General features: G+C 50.6%; 1 protein-coding gene across 2 annotated transcripts in view; it reads right to left on the bottom strand.

Annotated features, from left to right (window-relative positions):
* The window catches only part of LOC146805219 (pyruvate dehydrogenase (acetyl-transferring) kinase isozyme 3, mitochondrial), a 1,482,095-nt gene that overhangs the window by 804,888 nt on the left and 650,880 nt on the right, over positions 1-26,327 (bottom strand). For both annotated transcript variants that reach the window (XM_085622419.1, XM_085622420.1), the window contains exon 4: positions 17-201. In XM_085622419.1, coding sequence (XP_085478545.1) covers positions 17-201 — 185 coding nt within the window. The remainder of the gene's footprint in view (positions 1-16; positions 202-26,327) is intronic.

Raw genomic sequence — 26,327 nt, 5'->3', positions numbered from 1 at the left:
TAAAGAATGTACTTACTGTGCTGATTAATGAGCATCCGAAAGGAGATACGATTGGTGTAGAATCGATCCAGAAAATACTGGATGTTGCTGCTAACGAACGGATCAAAGCCATATTTTTCTTTATACTCAATCACGCCTTGTGCCATTGTAGGAACCACATCATTGTGTCTATTTCTGCTTCTTATTAGAACTTCTAAAAAGCTGTGTGTAAAGAAAAAAGGAAGGGTTGGACGATCTGTAGCATAACTGTCACAATTCAAAAGCTATTTTTCACATTCACAAAATGCAATCGTTTTTACCCAACAATAACCATAAACTACAAGTATAGATTCTAGGTTTTTACCTTACTGTTGCTGGACAGTTGACCCTCCGTCTGTTAAAGTGATACTACTCTATAGGATATCATTTTACCAAACCGAACCCTATTAATGGAGGTATTTATTGCCCAAGTGTGTAAAACAGACTTCACATGGCACGTCAATTACTGACTTGCATATTTCTTTTTTTATATTGTGTAAGTCATAAAGGTCATACATTGTCTATATTGCAAGTATTATGGTATTTAAGCTTCCAAACGACTGAGGAAACGTAGACTATTTTAGTCTGGCACTACATCGCTCCCTCTTCCAAAAAGTCAACTGAAGTACTCGGTATCAGCCCATTCGTTTTGTTCTGTACTTCCAGTTAACATTACAACACGTTTTGCAAAATGCAGAATGTGAGGGAGAGATTCCTCAACAAGAAATAAAGGGGGCCTAAATACCACCATGACCTATGCATGGCAGAGACACAGATACCATGGCTCCAGCAAGCAGTCACTGTGCACGTTTCGACAGGCACTGCACCAACGGGGTTGCCCGGGAAAGGGCGCACATGGGATTCTTTTGCCATGCTGTGGTATCCTGTCGGTGATCCAGCACAAATTCCAGGGGTTCACTTCGGCTGTCGCTTTCGCACACAGAACTCTCACCGCTGTCGCTTAACAGTGAGCAACTTGCATCAGTCAGAACAAGCATTTGCAATGCAAAACGTCTCTCATTTCCGAGAGTTGAAGCTACTGGCATTGTAAATGACAATGCCTTTTATTTATCTGTTTTGATAATTAATACACACATAAAAATCATTGCTATTTACAATGCTAATCGAGTAAAATATTAAGTGACAAGTCCATTTGCTGTACCTTTTTTATTTAAAATATACGTTGGCGCATTCTCGCTCTCTTACATATTCACAGGCACATCTTTGCTTGTTCTTTTTCATACCAGTTGCTCCCACTCTTTTCAGTTCGTAGTAGTAAAATCTTTATTTGGTTGTACAAGCAACCATAAAAGACACAATAAATATCCACAAACATGACAGATGGACATAAAATACAACTTTAAGAACCAGATGCGATAAAAACAACTTGTAACAAGGAAGTACCTAATGAATGTAATACTCAATCCAGTCTTGAGCGCCTGGGCGCCAGAGTTGCACGTAAAAAAACTGTCCACAACAAATAAGACATGTTCATCCGGGAGCAATTGTAAGTACGTAAGGGGCGTACTCGAGTGAAGTTTAGTGCCTTAAAAAATGGAATAAGGAACTGCTTTCTGGGCCAACTATAGTTACTGCAAAATTGGGTATCCTGCAGAGACCTATTGTCGATTCAGCAGGGTGTTCTATTACCAGGGTGGTTCCAACAACAGAGGGTGGCCAGGAGATGGTGTAGTTGATTCAAACAAAACCTGGCCAAAAGAAACCAGTCACACCTACTAGACACCTGGACTAAATAATTCTCCATACCCTGGACAGACTTAAGGAGCCAGTGTGCCCTCTCCAAGGGTTTAATCAATTCAGCCCCTTCTCTAAGGGATGATGTCTGCTCAAAGTACAGCTCTTTTAAGGAAAGCAGGTCCCGGGCCACCATAGAGTGGGGAGTCAAAAAGACATCCCAAATGTGGCAAATGCAGCTTTAACATGGGCTAACAAAGGGATTCTGAGTGCACCATCCAAGGACAAACAGTCTGAGAAGATCAATCTGTTGAGTTTAGGATCCTCCATGGTTGAAACATTTATCCAGCACAGGAGGGGACTACGAGCGACTGTGTCAGCAAGGATAGTAATTCCAAGTTCCACATGCACTGAGAAGGCAGGAGGAGTACATTGCAAAACCGGAACCAGTCGCCTTAAAAAAAGGTTGTTTTCAGATGCTTGAATTTTGTTGGTCTTCATGTATCCCCACACCTCAGTACCATAACAGGGTAAGGGACACACACTTAGTATTGTAAATCTTAAGCAGGACTTGTGAAGACCAAGAACCCAAACTGCAAGCAAAGCTCGCCACAGCCCCAGTACTACTTTTAATGGGCTCAGCTCTCTTCCACTCCAAGAGAGGCTGCTAATTGTTCTTGGCATCAAACAGAACACCGAAGTAGGGAAAGGCTGAGACTTTACCCAGGGTATGGTGCCTTACCTTGAAGGTCCTGGAGCTGGTGGAGCGAGGACCCACTACCATGACATACAATTTAGTAAAGTTTACAGCCAGATCCAGGCTGCCCATGAAGATAACAAATTTGTCCAGGAGAAGCTGCAGGCCTCGGGCCATATGGGCCATCCGGACCGTATCATTGGTGCCTAACACCGGAAGCTACCTCAAACCTACCCTGGGACAGTCAGCCTGAGCCGAAAGAAGGGTTTGCTGAAGCCCATTTACAAATAAGGTGAACAAAAACGGAGCAAGGATGCACCCCCTGCTGCAGCCGCTACTAGTTGAAAAGGGCCGAGTGTACGTGGCACCATACGAAAAGCACACAGAAGCCGAGGTGTCAGAATGTAAAACTGCCAACAAAGCGACTATATTAATCTCAACCCCTAACTTAATCAATAGGACCCACAAATTAGCACAATTTACCCTGTCAAAGGCAGACATGAGGTCCGTAAATGTCAAGTAGTGGGATTCAGGGTGAGCTACCATACACTTATTTACAATTAGGTAGAGGTTCAGGCATTGGTCAGACGTTGACCTCCCTGGCTGAAAACCATATTGGATGCCTGTGAGAATATCTTTAGCATCCGACCAAGCCATTAACTTATAAAGTATAACCCTCCCAAGGACCTTCACTACTGCATCAATCAATGAGATAGGGCAGTAGCATTGGGGGTTATCCATTTCACTCTTCTTGAACACAGGTACAATCACTTCAGTTGACCAAAAGGCCGGCACCCCACGGCACACTGCTGCATTCAAGAGGGGGCTCCAGAGCTCATTATCTATCCTAAACAGGTCCAGCAGTATACCACCAGGGCCCGGAGTCTTGCTCCTGGTTATTGTATTTAGGCCCCTGATTACTTCCTCCAAGGTAAAAACCACAGGAACCTGCCCTCGCCTCTGGCTCCTGTGACCTTGCCCTCTGCCAGCTCCCAATAGTTTTAGACCCCTGCAAAATGGTATAACCATAGTTGCTCAGAGATGTGGGAGCATACAATAGGGGCTATACCCTCTGTAAAACAGGGTCTATTGACTACCCGCCAAAAAAGAGCGCTATCTCTTGTCTCACTAGCCGGGATTAGCTCCTCCCAGGCTAATTCTTGCAAAGTGTGTTTACGGTTAATTATTGCCTGCTTGTAGGCCTGTGTCCCGGCTACCACAAGGCTCCTATCTCTTGGGACCTGCTTCAAGGCGGTCTTCAAATACCTGTGGCACTTGGAGCAGACCCTATCAAACCATTTTGTCTCTTCCCCCCTCAGGGTGGTTAAGGGCACGCTCAATTTTTCCTCCGGTTTACAGCGATCCTCTCAAATTCTTGCAGGACATCTATCTCAGGGGCATCTACATTGCGACAGAGGGCTATATCTTGGGCTGCTTTAGTTAATAGGAAGGCTTCAATCTAGGCCGGATCCACTCAAGACCATTTAGTCACCTAACTTGGTCAACAAGGGAGAACCTTCTAAGAACCTCCACCCATGATGGAATGGGGTCCATGGAATCCTCAAGTTCTACAAACAGAGGATAATGATAACTAAATGTGCTGTGAATGATGTTGAAGTTGGTGATGCACAAAAATAGGGAAGCAGAAACTCAAATTAAATCAATAATGAAAAACATCCTAGCACTCGTAACAGAAAGTTTCAATTCTCTTAAGGACACGGATGCAAGGATTAGGCATATCTGTCTTTATTTCCAGCAGTCGTGTTATCCAGTAACCTTTACCATCAGACTTCATTTCCCATGAGTCCAGGTAAAACCATAAAGTTCTAAAACCAACAAGTCCATCCAATCAGGGACCTCCAGCCACTGTAACTGCCATCTTCCCTAGACGAACTTCCTCTTTCTTCCTGCAACAAAGCCAACTGTGGAAGATTTTCACTCCTGCTTAGAAGATCCCATTGCTGCAAGTCAGAACGCATCCATGAGCACCCTGAACACTCAGTGACCGCAAGCAAGAACAAGCACAATCCAGCCACATGACACTAAAGATAATCAGGAAAAACATTTATTTACATCAGAACATAGTATTCATATCTGGGCGTACCATGATTCCTCAATGTGGGTGGGCTAATCCTCACCTCCGTGTCCTTAACAGAATTGAAACTTTCCATTACAAGAGCTAGGAAATTGTTCATTTTAGATAAGGACATGGCAGCAAGGATTAGGCTAGTTCAAAGCTTATCCACCACGAGAGCCGCAATGGAAGAGACTGGTTTAAGTAGAACCTTTTGAAGGTTGAATACGATGATCATTTGAGGCCATTGCGCCTCGCGCTAAATGAGCGCCGAAAACACTGGTATCAATGTCAGCCTCCTGCATGATCCAACAAACCTATCTGGCTTTGAATGGGGACGAGACTGCCCTGAAAGGCTTCCATAGTGCGATCAGCAGTTGCTTTTCCCTGTGGGTCTGAAGCTCTGCAGTCATGGCATCATAGATCCTAATGTAACACACCACACACAACTTGGACTCCTTCGGAAATGCTGGGTAAGAAATCACCCAGGATTGCCACTTGGTTCACTGAGTAGCATGGAAGATGACTTCATACAAAGAGAAGGACCACCCCGTGAGGTCCAGGGTCTCTGACGTCCGACACACTTCTGCAAGAGATCAAACACAAAAGCATTGGCTAGTTTGGCCGACAGTTGCTTACACAAGAGGTACTTATTTCCTGGCCATCCCAACAGCACATTCAGAACCTTATTGACATCCCAGAGGGTGGAGTACCTCCGCTCAGGAGGATGGGACAGCCGAAACTCACAAAGCAATTTCCTGGCCAACGGGTGTTCCCCCAACCGGAAGACCCAGGACAGGCATGTGCCCAGCCGAAATTGCTGATGGAGCGATAAGCTAAACCCTCTGATGCCAGCGAAGCTAGGAAGTTGAGGAAGTGGACAACATCTGCCTCCATGGGATTCAGACGCCGTCGCAAACACCAACCCATCCAGCGAGCAGTATCTCTTGACCAAGCGGTCTGCCCATGTCTGTCTGCCCATGCTCTGGCCAGGAGGTCTGCCGCGCATCGCGAAAGGCCCGGGACTTGCCATCGAGCCTGGTAATCCTCCACGCCATAAGCGGGATACTGTTGAGCACCAAGGGGAGAGGATTGACGGCTGGATCGCTCAGAAGAGGTGATGAGTGTAGACGGATTGGAGAAGCCCAGGAAAGTTCAATCAGAACTGGAAACCATATTTGAGACTTCCACACTGGCGTAATCACCACAAAATCCGCATTCTGACAGCGCACCTGGGTAGTAAGCCTCATGATCATGGCGAACGGGGGAAGCGCGAAACCCTGTTCCGTCGCAAGCAAGATCCAGGTTGTGATAGGCAGGCTGAAAATGGGGAAAACTTCAGGTCCAAATGGTAGGACCACGTAGTTCTTCAAAAAATACTCGGGTGGCGTGGACAAGATGGCGACCTGATCAGACACGATCTACTGAGGCTCCCCGCCGCAGCCCTTCTTCCCCGGTTCCCTGGCGCAGGTAGTCCCCCAACTTCTACACTTAGTAGCGGTCTGCCGAGCAGAGGTGAAGCGGTTCTACGACGGAGGGTCTGCTGAGCCATTCGAGTGGCTGTATCCCACACACTGCCCTAGTGGTTGGTTTGGCGCTCCTACAGTGAAATGGCGCCCAAGTGGTAGCTGTCGGGGCCGGCGGCGGGCATCCTCTCTGGCCCGGTACCTGCCCGTGATCCAGCTCTGAAGTGGCAGTGCACGGGTCGTGGTTGGTGAGCAGCTCCGACGCCGTAGGGGTGGGCGCGGGCGGGCGTGCGATCCGCCCCGTGCACGGATAGCTGTGCAGTGGACCCGGCGGCGCGAAAATTGAGGCCGCGGCTTTGGGGGTTAGCCGCGTAGGTGCATGCTCCCCCGATCGCCAATAGGCCTGGCACTGGAGAAGTAAGGGCCAGGTGTCCAGACAGCACGCACCAAACGACAGGCTCCGGCGCTGAGAGGGGGGTGCGTGGACCTGTGCACGGACCTGTGCCTAGTGGGAGGTGAGATGCCCGGCGGCGAGACGACGTAGGCCGCGGCTCCCGGGCCTAGCGGCGCGGGATTGAGACTCTTTGAGCACCCATCGGCCCCGGAGCTTGTGAAAGACTGACCAGGCGATCGGAGGGAGCGACAGTGTGGGCTGACTTCGCAGTGGTGCTGCCTCGGGCCGAGTTGAGACTGGAGCGGCCCATGCTCTTCATTGCCAACCTTGGTGAGTGATAGGGGCGTGTGGAGGGGCCCCGTCCTGTTCGCCCCTGTCTGTGGCAGTCCAGCAGCGCGTGACCGTCCCACGCATACAGCGCCTTGCAGCTCTGGAGTGCTGTGTGCCTTCCCTGATCTTGTGAAGTGGCCCGGAGTTTCGGATTCACCGGCGGCCCCCATCTCAACTACACGGCAACCGGTGGGTGACTTCTGCATTGGGGCGGTGGGCATATCTAGGGTGCGATCTGCCCGATACTGCTCCGGATACCTGCTGGGGAGGGTCCCTGTAAGGGCATCGCAAGGCACATCATCCTTGCCAGAGTGTTACGCCCGCTGCCCTGCTTGCCTCCGTCTTTTTGCACCCTAAACCACAGATTGCGGAGTTATCTGGTTTCGGCCTGAGTGGGACCTTGGCCAGGGGCCTTCAACCCTGACAGACTCTTTGTGCTTTCTCCCCCATAACTGCTATCACGGCCTTTGGGGCTACTCTCCGGGAATGGGGCTCTGAAGTTTGGCGTCACTCGCGGTCCTTGGGATCTGGGTCTGCTCCCCTGTCACTGGAGTACCCGAGGGTGACGCCCGAGCTGGGAGATCCTCCAGCAGAATCCTCAGCCTGGCCACGGACCCATTGGCGCTGTACGCAATCTGGATAGGGGCTCCTCGTCGTGCTGCATGCTCAAGCATTTGTTGAGGCCCCCCCCTTTTCTGAGCCTCCGTTCTCGCCCTTGCTGGGGCCCAACTCATGCCCCCCCTTCGGTCCACCCAAGGCTGCCAGGGACCATGGTTTTGAGGTTTGTCCGCGGCCTGTGGTGGAAGAGGATCTGTGCCCCTCACCTTTCAGAGACTCTGTAGGTGGTGTCCTGGCGGATCTTGCACGCGGGCTGACGGCTACAACCATCAGGCAATACCTCGGCCCTTTAACCAGTGGCACCAGCATGGCCAACATGTGGAAAAAAGTGGACCGCTCTTTAAAAGACATGCTCACAAAAGGGGCAGCAGCTGGAGATAGGAGAAGCCTTACCCCGCCCCCATCGACGCAGCCCCCTCGACAGGAGGAGGGGGAGGTGCCCATCACCAGGGCATTCCTTGAGTCACTCTTTAACACCCTCCGCGCAGACTTTCAAACACTTAAACAAGAGGTGGCAGGCGAGGTGCGAGAAATCCGCAGAGACGTGGACGAGTTGGAGGAGCACGTGGCCGCCATAGAGAGCGGGGAGCATTCTAAATCTGAAGAACTGGAGCAGCTGCAACAGGAGGTCCTTCGGCTTAGGGATCAGCAGGTCGACCTTCAAGCGCATGCAAAGGACCTCGAAAATAGATCTCGACGCAACAACATCCGCGTGCAGGGGTCCCATTGCAAGCAGAAGTGGCAAATGTGACTGAATATCTCCAGGGCCTCTTTCGGGACATTCTGGGGGTTGACCAAGACTTTGAAATTCGCATCGATCGCGCCCATAGGGTGGGCCTTGGGAGAAAGGCGCCGGCTCCCCCCCCGACATCTTGGCCTTCTTGCCGAACTTCCCCCTGTAGGAGCGTATTTTAAAGGAAGCTCGCCTCAAGCAACCACTCATGTATCAGGGGCAAGCCATCGCTCTTTACCAAGACCTGGCCTCTATCACCCTTCAGAAGCGTAAGGCTTTCAGAGACGCGACTGCTTTCCTGAAGGCCAATGGCGTGTCCTACTCGTGGGACCATCCCTTCCGTTTAATCTTCAAGTGGAATGGCAGGCTGCACCAACTCCGTTCTTTCCGAGAGGTCTCCGACTTACTCGGCCTTACTCAGAGCAGTCCCGACTCCTCTCCAAAGCCCTTGCAACGATCTTCAAGGGAGGGCTGGCAGACGGTGGGAGGCCGACGCTCGCCGCTGGCACAAGTGAAACCGTATCGCGCCACAATGACCACCGAAAGGGCCGCGGCCCTGGCAGCAGTAACAAGAGACACTTCTAGACCGGACTCACCGTAATTGCACTATGGGGACTATATTTTGCACTACACTTTCGCTACCAGTGGGGGGGGGTAGCGGGCGGGGAGCCCAGGTCGCCTGAACATCCTGCTCACCCCACTTTTCATCTTCCGTTGGACCGCAGCTAGGGCTGAGGAAAGTGAACACTGTTGGTTGTTGGGAATGTTTAGTTGGGATTTGGGGGGAGGGGTGGGAGTTGCGGAGTCGCGGGGTGGGGGGGTACTGGTGTGTGGCCACAGGGAGTCTATGGGGGCAGGTTGCATCCAGGACGGTGAGCTCGACTGTGGCGAGGTCGCAGAGTCAGCTTTTTACACATACAACCAGTTGTTGCTCATCGCACACACCCTCAACGACCTACTATGTCTCCCATGACAACCGAAGTCCTCACTCTCAATGTGAAGGGGTTAAATAGTCCCATCAAGAGGCGGGCGATTCTGAGTTACTTGGAGAATTCTGGGGCCTCGATTTGCCTCGAAACGCATCTCCTACCCAAAGACTGGCATAGGATGAGATCTCGAGCGTTTCCTCACAAATTCTATTCTTCTATGCCAGATAAGAAAGGGGGGGAAGGGGGGGGTAGCTATATTAGTAGCGCAACACTTTCATGGCGGCATTGGCGACAAAATAGAGATAAAAGGAAGGCTACTAGCGTACAGGGTCTGGGTGGGCGGTACCCCTGTTATAGTGGGCTCCCTCTACGCTCCCAATTATGGGCAAGAGCCCTTCCTCATAGATGCCATGTCCGAAATACTTCGCCATCATTATCAGCAAATTTTAATTGGCGGCGACCTCAACTTGGTCATGGACCCTAATAGAGATAGATCTGGTCAGCGGCACGAGGGGGGCAGGGGCGCTCTCGAGTGCAGGGAGGGATTGGCTACAGAATAGGGGGCTGATAGATCTTTGGCGAGCGGCTCACCCTCACAGTATACACTATTCATTTAATTCCCATGCGCATCAAACGTATGCTCGACTGGATCACTTTCTAGGGACACCCGACCTCAACGCTCTGGTCAGGACTGTTGAGATTGTCCCGGTGGCCCTGTCCGATCACGATGCGGTGACTGTCTCGCTCGACCTCCGCCCCTTACACCGACCAAAGGGAAGATGGCGTCTCCGGGAATCCCTTCTACAATGCCCTGATGTCTCCAAGCAGGTGCATAAATGCATCACTGACTACCTGACGCTCAACGACTCCCCTGCCGTATCCTTGACTGCACTATGGGGAGCCCTTAAAGCAGTGGTAAGAGGGGAACTAATAGCTTTTTCCGCGGCAGATAACAAGGCCCGCAAAGAGAAATGGGCAGAGTGGATGTATGACGTTACAACGCACACTTTTACAACGCATGCACTTACAACGCATTTTTTACAACGCATAATCCATTACAACGCACTACACTTACAACGCATGACACTACAACGCATTTTTAAAAACTACCATTACAACGCATACCATTACAACGCATAATATTTAATTGCATTTAAGGTAAGTATTCGATAGTATAGGGGTAAAAATTACTTTTCTAACTCCAGGGGGTGCAACAGTAGGGTAAGTGTTGGATAGTATAGGGGTAAAAATTACTATTCTAACTCCAGGGGGTGCAACAGTAGGGTAAGTGTTGGATAGTATAGGGGTAAAAATTACTATTCTAACTCCAGGGGGTGCAACAGTAGGGTAAGTGTTGGATAGTATAGGGGTAAAAATTACTATTCTAACTCCAGGGGGTGCAACAGTAGGGTAAGTGTTGGATAGTATAGGGGTAAAAATTGCTATTCTAACTCCAGGGGGTGCAACAGTAGGGTAAGTGTTGGATAGTATAGGGGTAAAAATTGCTATTCTAACTCTAGGGGGTGCAACAGTAGGGTAAGTGTTGGATAGTATAGGGGTAAAAATTGCTATTCTAACTCCAGGGGGTGCAACAGTAGGGTAAGTGTTGGATAGTATAGGGGTAAAAATTACTATTCTAACTCCAGGGGGTGCAACAGTAGGGTAAGTGTTGGATAGTATAGGGGTAAAAATTACTATTCTAACTCCAGGGGGTGCAACAGTAGGGTAAGTGTTGGATAGTGTAGTGTAATATTATGCGTTGTAATGGTAGGCGTTGTAATGGTATGCGTTGTAAAGGTATTTTTTAAAAATGCGTTGTAGTGTCATGCGTTGTAAGTGTAGTGCGTTGTAATGGATTATGCGTTGTAAAAAATGCGTTGTAAGTGTAGTGCGTTGTAACAGTTGCGTTGTAAAGGTTGTTCCCCGGCAGAGTTAGCGGCCAAAGTGGCAGAACTCGAGAGAGTACACTGTCGTACTGGGGCCCCGCGAATGTGGCGGCAGCTGAAAGCGGCTCAGGCCCAACTGGCTAGCCTGGATCTTGATATGGCGGAATACGCCGCCTTACAACTCAAACATTCCTACTATGTCGGGGAGGACAAGACGGGGAAGCTTCTTGCGAGCAAACGCCGTGCTAGGGCTCAACGGTCTAAAATTGCGGCCCTTCACACTTCGTCCGGTGAGCGGGTTGAAAGCGATGAACAGATCGCGGATACTCTCCATGCATTTTACGTCACTCTGTATAGTAGGGACCCTATGGTCGACGGCTCGGGGGAAGCTTATCTCAGACAGGCAGCGGTAACAGCTTTAAATCAGTCTGGCGCTATAGCGTTAGATGCGCCAATTAGGGTAGAGGAAGTCATTGGCGCGATCTCCCGCCTCAAATCCCTGAAATCCCCAGGGGCGGATGGGTTCTCGGCGGGTTTTTACAAAGCCTTCTGCCAGCCCCTAGCCCCGATTTTAACTCGCCTGTTCAACTCCTTCGAGGGACCGGGTTCTATCCCGATGGATATGCTGGAAGCTGATATTGTGGTTATTCCCAAGCCCGGGAAGGACCCCACTCAGTGCGCGGCATACCGTCCCATCTCCTTACTTAACCTGGATCTAAAGTTGTTTACGGGTGTCTTGGCTGCTAGATTTGGCCCCGATTGCCGGGCATTATTGAACCCGACCAATCGGGTTTTATACCCAATAGGCAAAGTAGTGAAAACACCAAGCGGTTGATGCACTTAATCGACAAAGCCCATTATATGGGGTTGGACGCTCTGTTACTTTCAGCCGATGCTGAGAAAGCGTTTGACAGGGTGGACTGGGGTTTTTTGGATCAGACGCTAAGGTACTTCGGCATAGGAAATCGTTTTAGGGCCTGGGTTGTGAGCTGCTATGATCGACTCACGGCGACAATCCGGGTTAATGGGATTAGTTCACGGCCGTTCGCCATCAGGCGGGGCACAAGACAGGGGTGTCCTCTTTCACCTCTGCTCTTTGCGCTATATATCGAACCCCTAGCGCAACGGATTAGGGACAACCCCAACATTACGGGTATTCCCTTTGGGGGGGGAACGTCACATTGTTAGTTTATATGCCGATGATATTTTGGCGACTCTCGATACCCCCAGCCGCTCTGTCCCAGCATTTTTACAGGAGCTGACTGATTTTGGCAAGGTATCGGGCTTTAAAGTTAATGTGGGAAAATCAATGTTGCTGCCGCTGGGTCTTAACGAGAATGCTTCTCAGAGCACCTTTCCAGAACTCAGGGAAGTGCGACCACAATCTGAAATCCCGTACCTGGGGATAATTCTGACTCCGTCCACTGACCAGACAATAGCTCAAAATTATACCAACCTCCATTCCCAAATCACTCGAGGACTTCGCAAATGGCAGTCTCATCCTCCGTCGCTGTCGGGCCACGTGGCCACGGTTAAAATGTCCATTTTGCCTAAAATATTATACATTTTGCAGACTATCCCGGTAGGGCCTCCCATGCGTTTCATTCACTCACTGCAACGGAAGTTACACCATTTTATCTGGGCAGGGAAATGCCCAAGAGTACGTAGAGAGATTGCCTACCGATCCCCAGATGAAGGGGAGCTGGGGATTCCCCACCTATTGACCTTCTACAGAGCGGCGCAACTCCGCTATCTCGTAGAATGGAGCAGGCCTGAATCATAGAAAAGATGGCTATTCCAAGATAGAGCGATGGCAGGTCTCTCCTTGTGGAAGGTACCATTCCTAATGCCTTCGGATAGACCAAAGTATCTTATCAGATCTCTTATCACTCGCTCGGTAGTACGGGTTTGGGACGCGGTGACGACCTAGCAACGTCTCACCACCTTCCCATCGCCACTTACGCCCTTATTCGACAACCCAGACTTGCCTCCAGGACTCGATGCGCAGGCGTTCCCAGAATGGCGGGCCTCGGCCTGTAAATCTGCTGGACACCTCTTTGATATTGACGGGTTCCTCCCATATGCCGAGCTGACTAAATTGCATGGCATTAAAAACCCCAAACGATTCCAGTATTTCCAACTACGCCACTGGTTAATGCACCCTGATATGCGGCCCCTGGTTAGCAGACACCTTACGACCTATGAGAAATGGCTTTTATCGAAGCACTCTGACCGCCACTTGATTTCTGAACTTTATCTTCTGTTGCGTCCCCTGGCCCCCCTGGGGCGCTCTGCTGGGCAGCGACGATGGGAGACCGAGTTAGGCAGGAGTCTTTCACTGAAGGAATGGCAACAGATCTACTATAGAGCTAATCACACCGCCAGGAACACAGCGAGTAGAGAAGCAGCGGTTAAAGTTGCCCTTTACTGGTACCTGACCCCGGCCCGACTTAATAAAAATTAACCCAGACCGCAGCCCCACCTGTTGGAGGACTTGTGATGAGGAGGGCACATTGACGCACATCCTCTAGGAATGTAGAGAGGTGACGGGGTACTGGACAGCAGTCCATAATGATATCAACACTTACCTTGAAACTGAAATGCCCCGCTTCCCTGCCTACACTCTTTTAGGGTTGCCTAATGCCATCACTTTTCCATTGAAATCCATCCGGGGGAAACAAATGGGGTTAGCACTGGGCGCAGCAGTACACCACATATTAGCGCTATGGGGTACGCACACTCGCCCGTCCCACACTGGGTGGCTACACAAACTGTGGTACATTATTGGGATGGAACGCGTACACGCAACCCTGACTCATTCTTCAGATTCCTTCCATACTATCTGGCGCCCCATCCTGGCGCTGCTGGCGCATTAATTTAACGAAGTTACATGTCCCAGATACCTCCGCCTGCTCAGACTTACTGACGGCCCACCGTCTAAGGATACAGATTAGGGGCTGCTTTACCTTCGCGCTCAACTGCACACTGGTACCCGGGGGGGGAGGGGAGTGGGGGTAGTTGGGATAGGGATGGAGGGAGGGGGGAGATGGCGGGTGGGTTTGGACGGGGAGCGGATCTAGGTACTGCTTGTTAAAGTATACTGTCAATCGCTACCTTCGGCTCTGCAAGCCTGGGATATGCTGCCTCAACTACGGAATGGGGTTTGTTGGGCTAAGAAAGGGCAGTGTTGGGTCTGTTCAACTGTCATTTTACCTGACTGAAACCAATAAAAAAAGTTATTTAAAAAAAAGAAAAATACTCGGGTTTACTCCGCATTTGTTGAAAATGTATGAAGCAGCCAAGAAGGAGGGATCCCTCCCGCTAGGTCTGTGACGGGTTACCATAGTGGTGATTCACAAACCAGGCAAACTGCCCATTAAATGTAACTCATATCGCCCGATATCGCTCCTAAATGGGGAGACCAAAATTCTAGCTACTATACTAGCCGCGCACCTAATACAAGTTATTAAACCCCTGATTCATGGAGACCAGTCGGGTTTCATGCCCAAAAGATCAACAAGGCATAACCTATGACGGCTTCATAATTGGGTTGAAATGGCCAAGGCGATCGGACCCACATATCTTCCTGTCGCTAAATGCCGAAAAGGCATTCAATGTGGTTCATTGTCCGTATATGACAAGTGCTAGAGAGGTATAGGTTCGGCCCACGATATATGGCACAGGTGAAATTAACTATACTAGGATCCGGTAGTGCATGTAAGAGTAAACGGCGAAGTGTTATTGGATTTCCCCATAGAGAGAGGGACGAGACAGGATTGCCCACTGGTCCCACTTTTATTTGCTGTAAGTGCTGGAAGCATTGACATGCAAAATTCGAACCTCCCCGGGTATATCAGGCTTCGGCAGGATGCCAGAGGAGACAGGCGAGAGTATTTCATTATATGCAGATGATATCCTACTATACCTCACACACCCAAAGAGATCACTGCCAGAAGCATTTAAAAGATATGGAGCACAATCTGGGCACAACATTAATAGGGATGAAACCTACCTATACACAATCTGGATGACTGGGAAGACCCCATGATTCCACAAAGTCGCCAGCGGATCCAAGACTGTTTTCAATACCTTGGAATATACATAATGCCAAATATTGATAATAATCTGAACCGCAACATCCGGTAAGTACTGACGGAACCCCACAGAGATGTGGAACGCTGGAGGAGCCTCACCATTCTAGGTAGAGCAGCAATGTACAAAATGATCATGCTGCCTAAGCTGCTATACTCCCTACAAAACACCTATTATACAATACTGGACAAAATATTCCTTAACATACAGGCAGAAGTCCAGACCCTCCTGTGGGATGGGGAACACATCAGAGGAATCAATATGATGGTTGAATTGCCTTTTCAGATGCACGATCCTAATACTGGGCTTCCCACCTGGTGGTAATTAATGAATGGTGCCGCACACCAGGAGACCATCCTACATATGCACGTGAACGAACACAGTTTCAAACCCATTCCTACCTACACTATCTCTACGGAGGTCGAGGTCGGCAAACACTACTACCTGCAACACAGATCACGGTAGAGGCCTGGAGAAGAGCAGGGCAGAACATGGGATGGGACAAAAAAGTGATCCGGGAGACTCCTCTCTGGGAGGGAGCACTATTGAAGGAAATTGGGAAGTTAAAAAGTTACAACGCATGGAACGCGATAGGCATATCAAGGGAAGATGTCTTGAAGGAAGAGACCCTGATTTCGTTTGTCCAACTACAACAGGAATACCAACTTCACAAAACGCAGTATTTTTAATATATATGCAATTTAGACATGCCTGGCAGGCAGAAGGGATAGAAAGCAGGGACATACCAGAATATGCCCCCTTAGAGGGAAGGCTACTCCAGGGTGAATTGATAGAAAATGGCCATCTCGTGGACCTACAAAACGATCAATAACAATATGCCCAACACCCTGCAGACCCTATGTGACAGATGGATAAGGGAAGTGGGAGAAATGTATGACACAGACTGGAATGCCACACTGATGTACCTCAGAGAAACAGCAATAAAATCCTGGCTCCGACTAATAGTGTATAACATTTTACATCGCTTATACTACGACGGGGCCCGTCTGTATAAAATGGGTAGGGCAGAGGATCCAAAGTGTCACCATTGCCAAACGGAAAGGGGAACATACGTACACATGCTATGTGAGAACACAGGAATACTGGTGAGACATGCTAAGTGACCTGGGGAAAATATTAAAAAATCAAATACCACCTGATCCTAAATATATACTCCTGGGTGTGCCAACAGATGTAGACCTCCCAGAGCCAAGCTCCTCTTTGCCAACCTAGGCCTGACAGTAGCCAAGAGAGACGTGGCTAGGAAGTGGGAGGGTGTCAGAAACATCAACTGTTAAGGAATGTGGATACAAGCAATGGACCTTTACATGGTAACTGAAAAAGTTACATATAAGGTGCGAGGGTGCCAGAGAAAGTTTCGTAAGATATGGACCCCATGGTTGGAACATCATGGTATAGACTTGGAAGAAGACATACCCGAACCATAGTCATATGTGTTATAGATTGGGATCCGGGCCAAAGGTGGGATTAGGGACCAGTTTAGGTGTCATGAAGTATGCTAAGGCTGTACATATGAGTGCAAATATGGTCAGATCTGCTCTGCTGGCTGAACATACTAGCATTGTTTTCGTAATACCAGATGTAAACAAAGATATGCTTGCTGTGTCATGTATTTCCCGCAAAATTAACAAAGATACTTTTTTTTTTTTTTAAACCCTGTTCTGTTGCCAAATCTTGGAGAAAGGGATCAGTCGCAACCCACCCTGGGTCCGGTCTCCAGCTGAAGTACCGAGGAAGCTGGTGGTCGACACGCGAAGCAAACAGATCATTCGTGAAGGGTCCCCAAAGTGAAAGGAGGGACTGCAACATCGGGGGAAACAGCCTCCAGAGGCTCTATATCCAGAATGTGACAGGATTGCCAATCCGCCATTTGGTTGGCTGACCCCGGAAGGTGTTTCTCCGTCACCAAGACCTGGTGTTCCAGGCAGTACTCCCAAAAATTATTGGAGAGTTCCGCCAGGGCCTTGGACCGCTTGCCCCCCAGGTGGTTGATGTAGCAGACCACTGCTACATTGTCCATCTTGAGTAAGACGCAAGACTGCACTTGGTGCCTGGTCCAGCATCGAACCGCAAAGGAACCAGCCATCAACTCCCGACAGTTCATAAGGAGCAACCGTTCCTCTGCAGACCAACCACCGCTGGTGGTGAACTCTCCACACCGGGGCCCCCCAGCCTGAACCGCTGGCATCTGATTCAATTTTGAGATCCGGTTGCAAGCCAAAGAAGGCGCACCAGTTCCATGCCTCCATGTGGGAAAGCCACCAGTTGAGCTCTGCTCTGGCCTCCTCCGACAAAGGCACCCGCTGAGAGTAAGTCAGTCCACGGAGCAGGTGGAAAGCCTTGAGCCGCTGCAGGGCCCGAAAATAAGGAGGGTTAAGGAAAATGGCTTGGATCAAGGATGATAAGAGTCCCACCACCCTGGCAATGTTGTGCAGGGAGGTCTGAGGGTTTTGTCTATATCCTCTGTGCCTCGTGCTGGATCTTTGCAGTTTTTCTGGATGGCAGGCTCAGTGTGGCCCCCACTGAATCTATGACTAACCCCAAAAAGATGATCGTCCAGGAGGATTCCAGGCTGGATTTCGCCTGGTTAATAATGAATCCCAGAGACGGAAGTAACTCCAAAGCTGCCCCTAGTTGGCAGGAAAGCGACCGAGGGCACTGGTCTATGAACAACATATCGTCCAGATACGCAATCATTCGCAGGCCCTGCACCCTCAGGTGTTCCACTACTGGATGCCCACTGGAACTGGAGAAATCGTTGATGCGGTGGAAAAATCGGGACCGTGAGATACACGTCCTTGAGGTCCAGACGGACCATCCAATCGTTGGGATGAAGGAGATCGCGAGGAGGTGAATCCCCTCCATTTTGAAGTGGCAATAATCCAGCCACTTGTTGAACTTTCGGAGATTTATGACCAGGTGTTGACCTCCATCCTGCTTCTGGACCAAGAATAGCTTGCTTAAATACCCTCGCGGTGTGGGGTGGAGCAGCAGATCGCTCCTTGGCCAGTAGCTCCCGGACCTCCCGTTCGATGAGAACGGCCTCCTGGAGAGGACGGGACGGAGACCTCTGGACGGTGGACCTGTAGAACTCCACGTAAAACCCCTGCACGGTCTGTAGTATGCAGGCAAAGGCCATGATTGTCCGCCAGTTGTCTATGAACTGAGCCAGGCGACCCCCCCCAAACAATAGCAAGAAACATTCAAGGCACTCACTGTGAGAGTTAGCGGATCCTGTGCCGCAGGGACCGTTGCACTGTCCATTGTGGCGGGGTCGGCCATGGTGGGGTAGAATCCTCCGAAGCGCGATTAATCTTCCCACTGTCCTCTTTGAGAGGGCTGGCCTCTGACGGAGGCTGATTTCGGAGAGTGGCCAGCCGAGCGCCCCCCTACTACGGCCGGTCCCGGAGAAAACACGCACGTTAAATATTTGCTTCACAGTGGATTAGGCCTTGTCTAGGGAATTGAATGTGGGCACAAATGTACTGAGCTCTTTGACGAAAGGATCGCCAAAGAGCCCTTACTGCGACACCTGTCCAGGATCTGACGTGGCTAGCTCGCCCAATTTACGGTCCAGTTTGATAAGCAATGACCTGTGCTTCTCCATATAGCTGTGGCAGTTGGCATTCCTGAGGAATATGATCACTCTCTGCGCCCAACTAGAAAGGATATTAGGAGGAATCAAGGCCCGGACGCCTTAGCGGGCCAGTGATGTCCAGCAACTTATCTTGGCACAACTGCCAAGAGAGGTCAATGCACTTCTTGGAGTCCTTGATGTATTTAGTCAAGAAGGTCACCATACGGACATCAATATCTGGCGTGGCAACCACCTGGCCCTCCAGCGAAGGCCTTGGGCACTCCACTCTGAGGTGGGAGTGAACCTTCTGGTCCAGAGGCTTGCGTAGCCTTCCGGCCACATACTTCGCCACCTTATAACGTGGAACCCACTCTGAGGACCAGGGGTGTAACATCTCCTCTGGGTCTAGAAGGTCTGATTGGGCGTTCTGGCGACCCACCCGATGGAGGGTGGCGGAAAGAGAAGGGGAAGGGCGCCAGGGCCGTTCAAGGGATGACTAGCCCTCAGATTCTGTAGGAGAATCATCTGGGGGGGAAGCAACCGGGCGCTGATCGTCCCTTGGCTGGGGATCGGTCGGAGCCTCAACTGGCGGGGGAGGGGCGTTGGCACCCAGAGACGTCTTATTTAGCCTATCAAATGCGTTCAGGTCCACCTCATCGGAGTGGGAGCGTTTGCAAGGGTTCTCGAGGGAGGGGGGCTATGGGGGCGATGGCATCCTCTGGAAGTCTGGAAGCTGTACGCCCAGAAATGTCTTCCCTTGGAGCGAGGGGTTGAAGGCACCGATGTACCAGATCCATCAAGCTCTTCTCCAAAGGAGCCATGGCGTCCGAGACAGCCCTGACGGAGGCAGAAATCGTCTGTGACCGGGAAATATTGTAACTCCCCGTCCTTTTAGTTGTAGTCCCCAAAGTCCTCCATTCTGGTAAGTAATTAAGTGAGCTAGCTGGCTGTAGGGGCAAGAAGTAAGGGAGGGTGGCAATTCACCAGGTAAGAGGGATGAAAGCACAGGGGGCAGCCGAGCAGACAGTCAAGACCCTGTGGATGTCCCTGCCCACAGGTAGTTATCGCCCCTATGAGGGAAAGGGAAGAGTGAAAATAGGGGCGTCAGCACTTCTAATACCGGCAGAATGGACCCACCAGGCCAGGCAGACACAAACGCCCTTAAAATAAAACAGAGGACGTTTAGATTATGGGAAACAGCATGGGCTCATCTGCCACTTACACAGAGTCAATAACCCTGCATCTTACCCCGCAGGGTGTTCCGCTCCAGGCAGGCCGGAGCCATGCACATTGGCTCAAACTGAACAACGCAGGCGAAGGCACTCAGCACAGTTTGAAACTGACGCCTCTGTGAGTGTGTCTCGTGACCGACGCAGAGGTGCACCCTCTTGCGGTCAGAGGTCCGCCGCACACTCCGACCCATTGACAGAGAGTGCTAGAAATCATAAAGGAGCGACAGAACATTCCAGCGGCCGCTGTAGGGAAGCTCACTACACACATGTAACTTAAGCAAGGTTTGAAAACAGGAAATAGACCTAAATGAGGCCGCAGCTCTACACAGCGATACCGCAAACGCGGACTGGCCGTAAACACACTAAAACAGCGGGCAAGGTTAAATACATGAAAGAAAAAGGAGCCAGGCCTTTGCACTTATCTGCACACGGCTGCAGTAGCAAAGAAAGAGGGAAGATGGCAGTTGCAGTGGCTGGAGGTCCCTGATTGGATGGACATGATAGTATTAGAACTTTATGGTTTTTACCTGGACTCATGGGAAATGTTAAAGGTTACTGGTTAACATTGCTGCTGGTTGGAAATAAAGAAGAAAGATATGCCCAATTCTCGTCTCCGTGTCCTGACATAGAATCAAGGTGCAGCCTCTTCCTTTAAAGGTTGGAGCAACAATAGAGTTGGGAGAATTAACCAACTTGTCGAAGGCAAACTCAAGGTTGTGGGATTCTAAACTTGCACCAAGCTCCATACCATTCTTAGAGTGAGTCAAGTGGAGTCCCTCTACAACCATACACCTGGGCTTTAGAGCATCCCTCGATAAAGGGAAATCACATAAATGGCAGTTAAAACCCCCCACCAATATCATCAGCTCCTATCTCACCCCCACCCCATATTCCAACCGAGAGTTCAAGGAGAGGCTTAAACTTTGAATGCTAGATACCCCATCAGACGCGCATCTGGCATTGTAAAAATTCACCAGTAGAATGGAGGACGAGCCTGGTACAGATAACATTAGCACCTGTAACTTTGTCATGTCCCACAATGCCAGCTCAACTCCACTGCCACCCAGATGATCAAACCATACTTGCCCTCCCTGCCACTGAGGGCTCTAATGGTGTGAAATATGTCTTGTAACCTTCCAAAACAAGACATTCTTCGCCACCCATGTTCTCTGCAAGCAAACAATTTGAAAGGATTTAAGAAATTCCACCCAATTTGGTTCTGTGAACTTTCTTGAAAGACCCACAATGTTCCAAGAGAATACCTTTGAGCCCTTTGGGTTTACTGCTGGGGTAACCAGAGGTGAGATGGTGGATGTGAGGGGAGGGAGACAACTTATAATAAATTAACACCTGTTAGACCTGGCACCATTGGCGTAGGTCTCCCTTCCATTTTAGTCGTTTATGTCTCCTTCATGGTTGCTGGCGTTAGATGTTCTGGGCGCTGTGCCACTGCCATTCAGTGACAGCGCGAATGCTCCTTATTATAAAATAACTGATGAACCGGTGTAGTCCTAGTAGTGCCAAGGAACATGCTAGGGAGGTCGAATTTGGTATGCGTCCGCTCCAAATATTAACGTGCATCTGGTAGTAGTGATTGTCTTTATGTTCTGCGTGTGCAACTGCCGCTTTTGGAAAGTAGGTATCTTTTTGTCTAAGGCTTTCTGTATGTTTCACTGGTATGTGTACTGGTTGTCTGGTTTAGAGGGCCAGGGCAGGCCGGGGCCGACCTGGGTCGAATGGAGCAATCTGCCGTTGAAGTATGGGGAGGGGTGACCCCTTAGATCTGAGCAGGGCTGTACCTGGCAAGGTGAATGATGGCTCTACCTCCCGCTGGGTGTCTGATGGTGGGCCCCTCTCCCTGAAAGGGAGGATGCAGCCTCGTAAATAAAGTGACCCAAGTGGACACCAAACTGGTTCTGGCCGGGTCGAGTGATTTGTGACTTTCTCAAGAACAAAGACTTTTGGGGTGTAAAGATCTGAGCTGAAACCCCTTCGTGGTGTGTAACTTCGGGATGCCAAGACGAACCTCTGGCCGTGTAAACGAGAGGGAGAGGACTTTGAAACTTTGATCCATCCACTGAAGCAACTACTCAAGGGCCTGAATTGAGCTTGCCTCCTGCTGAAGTCTCAGGGACATTAGACTTCATTCATCAGCAGCCCGGATTCTTATTGAGAGGAATCCTACTCACAGGTGAGGCCTCTGTAGAGGAATCCAGGGCCTCTGGATCTACTGTGGGGAACGCCGCATTTGCCTTGCCTACGGAAACTATTGCTATCGCCATTGTGGGCCGCTGCAGCTGAGGAGCCTTGCCGCTGAGTGCCCGCATTTGCCTTGCCTATGGAAACTATCGCTATCGCCACTGTGGGCTGCTGCAGCTGAGGAGCTGTGCCGCTGAGTGCCCCGCATTTGCCTTGTCTACGGAAACTATTGCTATCGCCATTGTGGGCTGCTGCAGCTGAAGAGCTGTGCCGCTGAGTGCCCGCATAGGCCTTGATCCCTTGTTGATGCCATTGTGGGCCGCTGCAGCCGAGGGGCTGTGCCGCTGAGTACCTACCTTGGCCTTGCTAAGAAAAACCTTGTTGTCGCTATTGTGGGCCGCTGCCGCTGAGAAGCCGTGCCGCTGGGTGCCCGCATCTGCCCTACTACGAGAATCACTACAACCGCCACTGTGGGCCACTGCAGCTGAGGAGTTGTGTCGCTGCAGGCCCGCATTGGCTTTGAGAGTCCTTACTAGCACTGTTTTGGGCCGCCGCCATCGAAAAGCTGTGCCGCTGAGTGCCCATCCCTACTTTACCACAAGAATCATTGCTATCGCTATCGTGGGCCACTGCGCCGCTGAGTGCCCACGCTAGCTCCACATCGAGAGCCTTGCCAACTTGGGCGTTGGGTGCCGCTTTCACGCCCGTCCCAGGATTACCGTGAGTACACGCTGCGGATCGCCACCGCCCAGGGATTGTGGCCGCTGTGGCTCCGCCTGCCATCCCGCACCCTCTCTGAGGAGCTGTGTACCGTGCCCCTTTATATCCTAGGTACTTGGTACATTGTGCATTACCGGGTCGCATAGACCCCGGCCCCGAACCAAGTTTGTTCCCCACCCGCACGCACAAATGCTTTCATCGCTCCTGAGACGAATCTGTAATTACGTGCATTGTGGCTCTTTGAGCATTTCCCAATTTCGTGTTTAATCTATATAAAGATAACAATTTTTTTATAATTGCTTGTGGTGTCTATTTTGTAGCATCTTTCCTGCGTTATTGTGTATAGTCCTAAATGCTTCACACACTGCCTCTGATATAGGCCTGTCTGCTCGTGCTACGTTACCACAGGGTTGAGCAGGGGTTATCAAAGGGTGTAGCCCCCTTACTCTGACTTAGGAAGAAGGGCCACGATTTGACATCGGCGCCAGCCACTGTCAACTAGAGACCCCCATTTCTAACATAGGTGGTCAGCGGTGAGGATCAGGACTTGCATTTATGATCCACATACAATAAACAGTGTGCGCTACTATTGAGGGTAAACCACGTACGGTTTGATTTTGGTTCTATTGCTGACTATGGTTGCCGGCCAAGTATGTTTTGTTGTTCTGTGCTGACTGTGATTGCCAGCCAGGTGATTTTGGTTCTATTGCTGACTGTGATTGCCAGCCAAGTATTTTTGTTGTTCTGTACTGATTGTGAATGCCAGCCAGGTGATTTTGGTCCTATTGCTGACTGTGATTGCCAGCCAAGTATTTTTTGCTGTTCTGTGCGGACTGTGATTGTCAGCCAGGTTTATTTTTTTGGTTCTGTTCTATTGTTGACTGTCGTTACCAGTCATGTCTACACTGGGTAGGTCAACCTCCAATGCTTCGGAGGACCTCCTCTTTGAGGAAGATAGGTTAGAAACATACACTGCAAAACAGCTGAAGTCTTTTTGGAAGGAGGAATATCAGAAGGCCCTAAAGGCCTGGATGGAGGCGAGAGAGTCCGCCAGGAATGAGGAAGAGAACGCTGGAGGACAGCAGGATGAGGAAGTGGGTTTAGTGGGAGGTTAGGCACTTTCCAACCCAGGTACTAGTGTGTCTTCAAAGAGTCTGTCTCCAGAAGAGATGGAGGACAGAGAGAGCGATAGGAGGCATAGTATGGAGATGGCCAAATTGGAAGGTCAGAAGGACCTAGAGAGCACAAAATTGGATATTGAGAATAATAGGTTGGCATTTGAACTGGAGAAAATGAAACTTGAGCATCAGAGAGTATTCAGGGAGTTGGAGATCAAAGCTAAGAGTTTGGAGATCTCCCCCTCTGGTGGCAGCATACCTTTAGTACCCACCAAGAGAAGAGTGTACATACCCAAGGATGTCATCAAGGATTTCCATAAGAGTGAGGATATTGGGCAATGGTTTGCCGCATACAAGACAGCCATGGTCTCCCACCGGGTCCCTGAGAAGGATTGGGGAGCGGGGTTGTGGGGACGCTTTGTGAGTGATGGGAGGGATACCCTGTTAGACCTGCCTGAGCAGAGCAGGATGGTGTATGCCAATATGAAAGAGGCCTTGATGACGCGTTATGGTTTGACACCAGAAATGTACAAGCAGAGATTTAGGACCTGCAAGAAGCTGGAGGGTACCACTTGGGTTGAATATTTGTCTTTCTTTTGCAGAGCAATGGATCGCTGGGTAAAAGGTAGCAAAGTGGAAACCTTTGAGCAATTGTATGATTTGTTCGCATGGGAGCATTTATCTAGTAACTGTTTTCCAGAGCTACGCCAGCACCTTGTTGATAGCAAGCTCACTAACCCTAGGAAGCTTGCTGAGGAGGTGTACCGCTGGGTGAGCACCCGGGTTCGCAAGGGTCCTGTGGGAGGCTTCGCCAACGGTGGGCGGGATCCCCAGCAGAGAAGTGGGGGGGCAGGGGTAAACAGAAAGAGTTACAGAGAGGGCCCCAAAATAATTCCCCAGGGAACCAAGGAGTGGTGTTCCAGTCTCCCCCTGAAAAGAAGCCAGTGCCCCCGACAGGTAGGCCTGTTCAGAGGGGGCCCCTTACTTGCTTTAAGTGTGGTCAAGTGGGCCACGAGTATTATGATCCTCAGTGTCCCCTGAGGGACACCAATTCACTACCCCGTGCCCCCGCCCCCCCCAGATTGCCAGTGTAGCCCTGGGAGGGGAAGAGATGGGTGTCCAAAGTGGGTGGGATCCCATAGAATTGACCCTTGTCTCGCTAGGAGACTCTGTGAAGGTCCCTAGCCCCGCACTGCCTGCTAACACTAAGAAGTACAGGCAGTGGGTAACAATCAATGGCCATAGGGTGGAGGCTCTGAGGGACACAGGGGCTAGTGTGACTGCTGTCAGCTCCCGGTCGGTGTCCAAAGAGCAGATTGTCCCCCATGCATTCTGCCCAGTAGTGTCATAAAACAACTCTGAGAGCCAGTGTGAATTGGCTCAAGTTCCCTTTGAGTGGGGGGGTCTTAGGAACGCTCCAAGTAGCTGTGAGGCCAGCCATGTCGGTAGACTGTCTGTTGGGCAACGATTTAGAGAACTCCCCGTGGGCTACGGTGGAGAGGAAGTCTCATTTGGAAATGTTGGGTCTGCCTGAGTGGGCGTGTGCGACCACTCGGTCCATGGCAGCCAGTAAGGAAGTTCAGAAGGACCTGGAGCCTGAAAGTATGGCCCAGGCCCCTGCCTTAAAGAGAAGGGGTAGGGGGCGCGGGGAACCGGCCCCCATGGTTTCCACGGTCCAGGAAGGAGCAGACCTTCAGGGGGATGCCCTGGAACCTACAGGGGAACAAGTAGCCGAACTGGGGGACCTACCGGAGCTGACCCATTGGCAGCAGGAAGGAGGGCCCACCAGGGAGGAATTTTGTGAACAGCAGAGAACATGCCCTTCTCTTGAGGGACTGCGGCGGCAGGCCACAGCCCAGGCAGCAGGTGATCAGTCAGGATCACATCTGATCTATTGGGAGACTGACCTCCTTTACAGCGAGCCTAAGGCTGCTGACCATGGGTCAACCCGTGTGCTGGGGGTACCCCAGCGCTTCAGAGCCTTCCTACTGGGGTTGGCTCACGCTGTTCCATTGGCCAGACATCTGGGGCAGACCAAGACCTTTGAGAGGCTGGTCACCCACTTTTATTGGCCCCAGATGCGCAAGAGCTCAGATGCTCACTGCAGGACATATGAGACTTGCCAGGCAAGTGGAAAGAGTGGAGGGAAGATCAAGGCCCCGCTCCAGCCCTTCCCGGTTGTCAGTACTCCATTTGAGCGAGTGGGCATTGACATTGTGGGGCCTCCGGACCCCAAGACAGCCATGGGCAACAGGTTCATCCTGGTCTTGGTGGACCATGCCACCCAGTACCCTGAAGCCATCCCCCTCAGGACAGTGACGGCCCTCGTGGTGAGACGTGCACTGATGGGAATTTCTCCAGTGTGGGATTCCCCCGAGAGGTGGTGTCCGATAGAGGTACTAACTTCATTTCCAAATATATGAAGTCTCTGTGGGAGGAGTGCGGAGTAACGTACAAGTTCACGACTCCTTACCACCCCCAAGGTAACGGGCTGGTTGAGAGATTCAACCGGACCATTAAGGGCATGA

Source organism: Triturus cristatus, chromosome 8 (assembly GCF_964204655.1).
Source record: "Triturus cristatus chromosome 8, aTriCri1.1, whole genome shotgun sequence".
NCBI lineage: Eukaryota > Metazoa > Chordata > Amphibia > Caudata > Salamandridae > Triturus > Triturus cristatus.
Note: the sequence above shows the minus strand (reverse complement) of the source record. Positions and strands in the feature narration are given on the sequence as shown.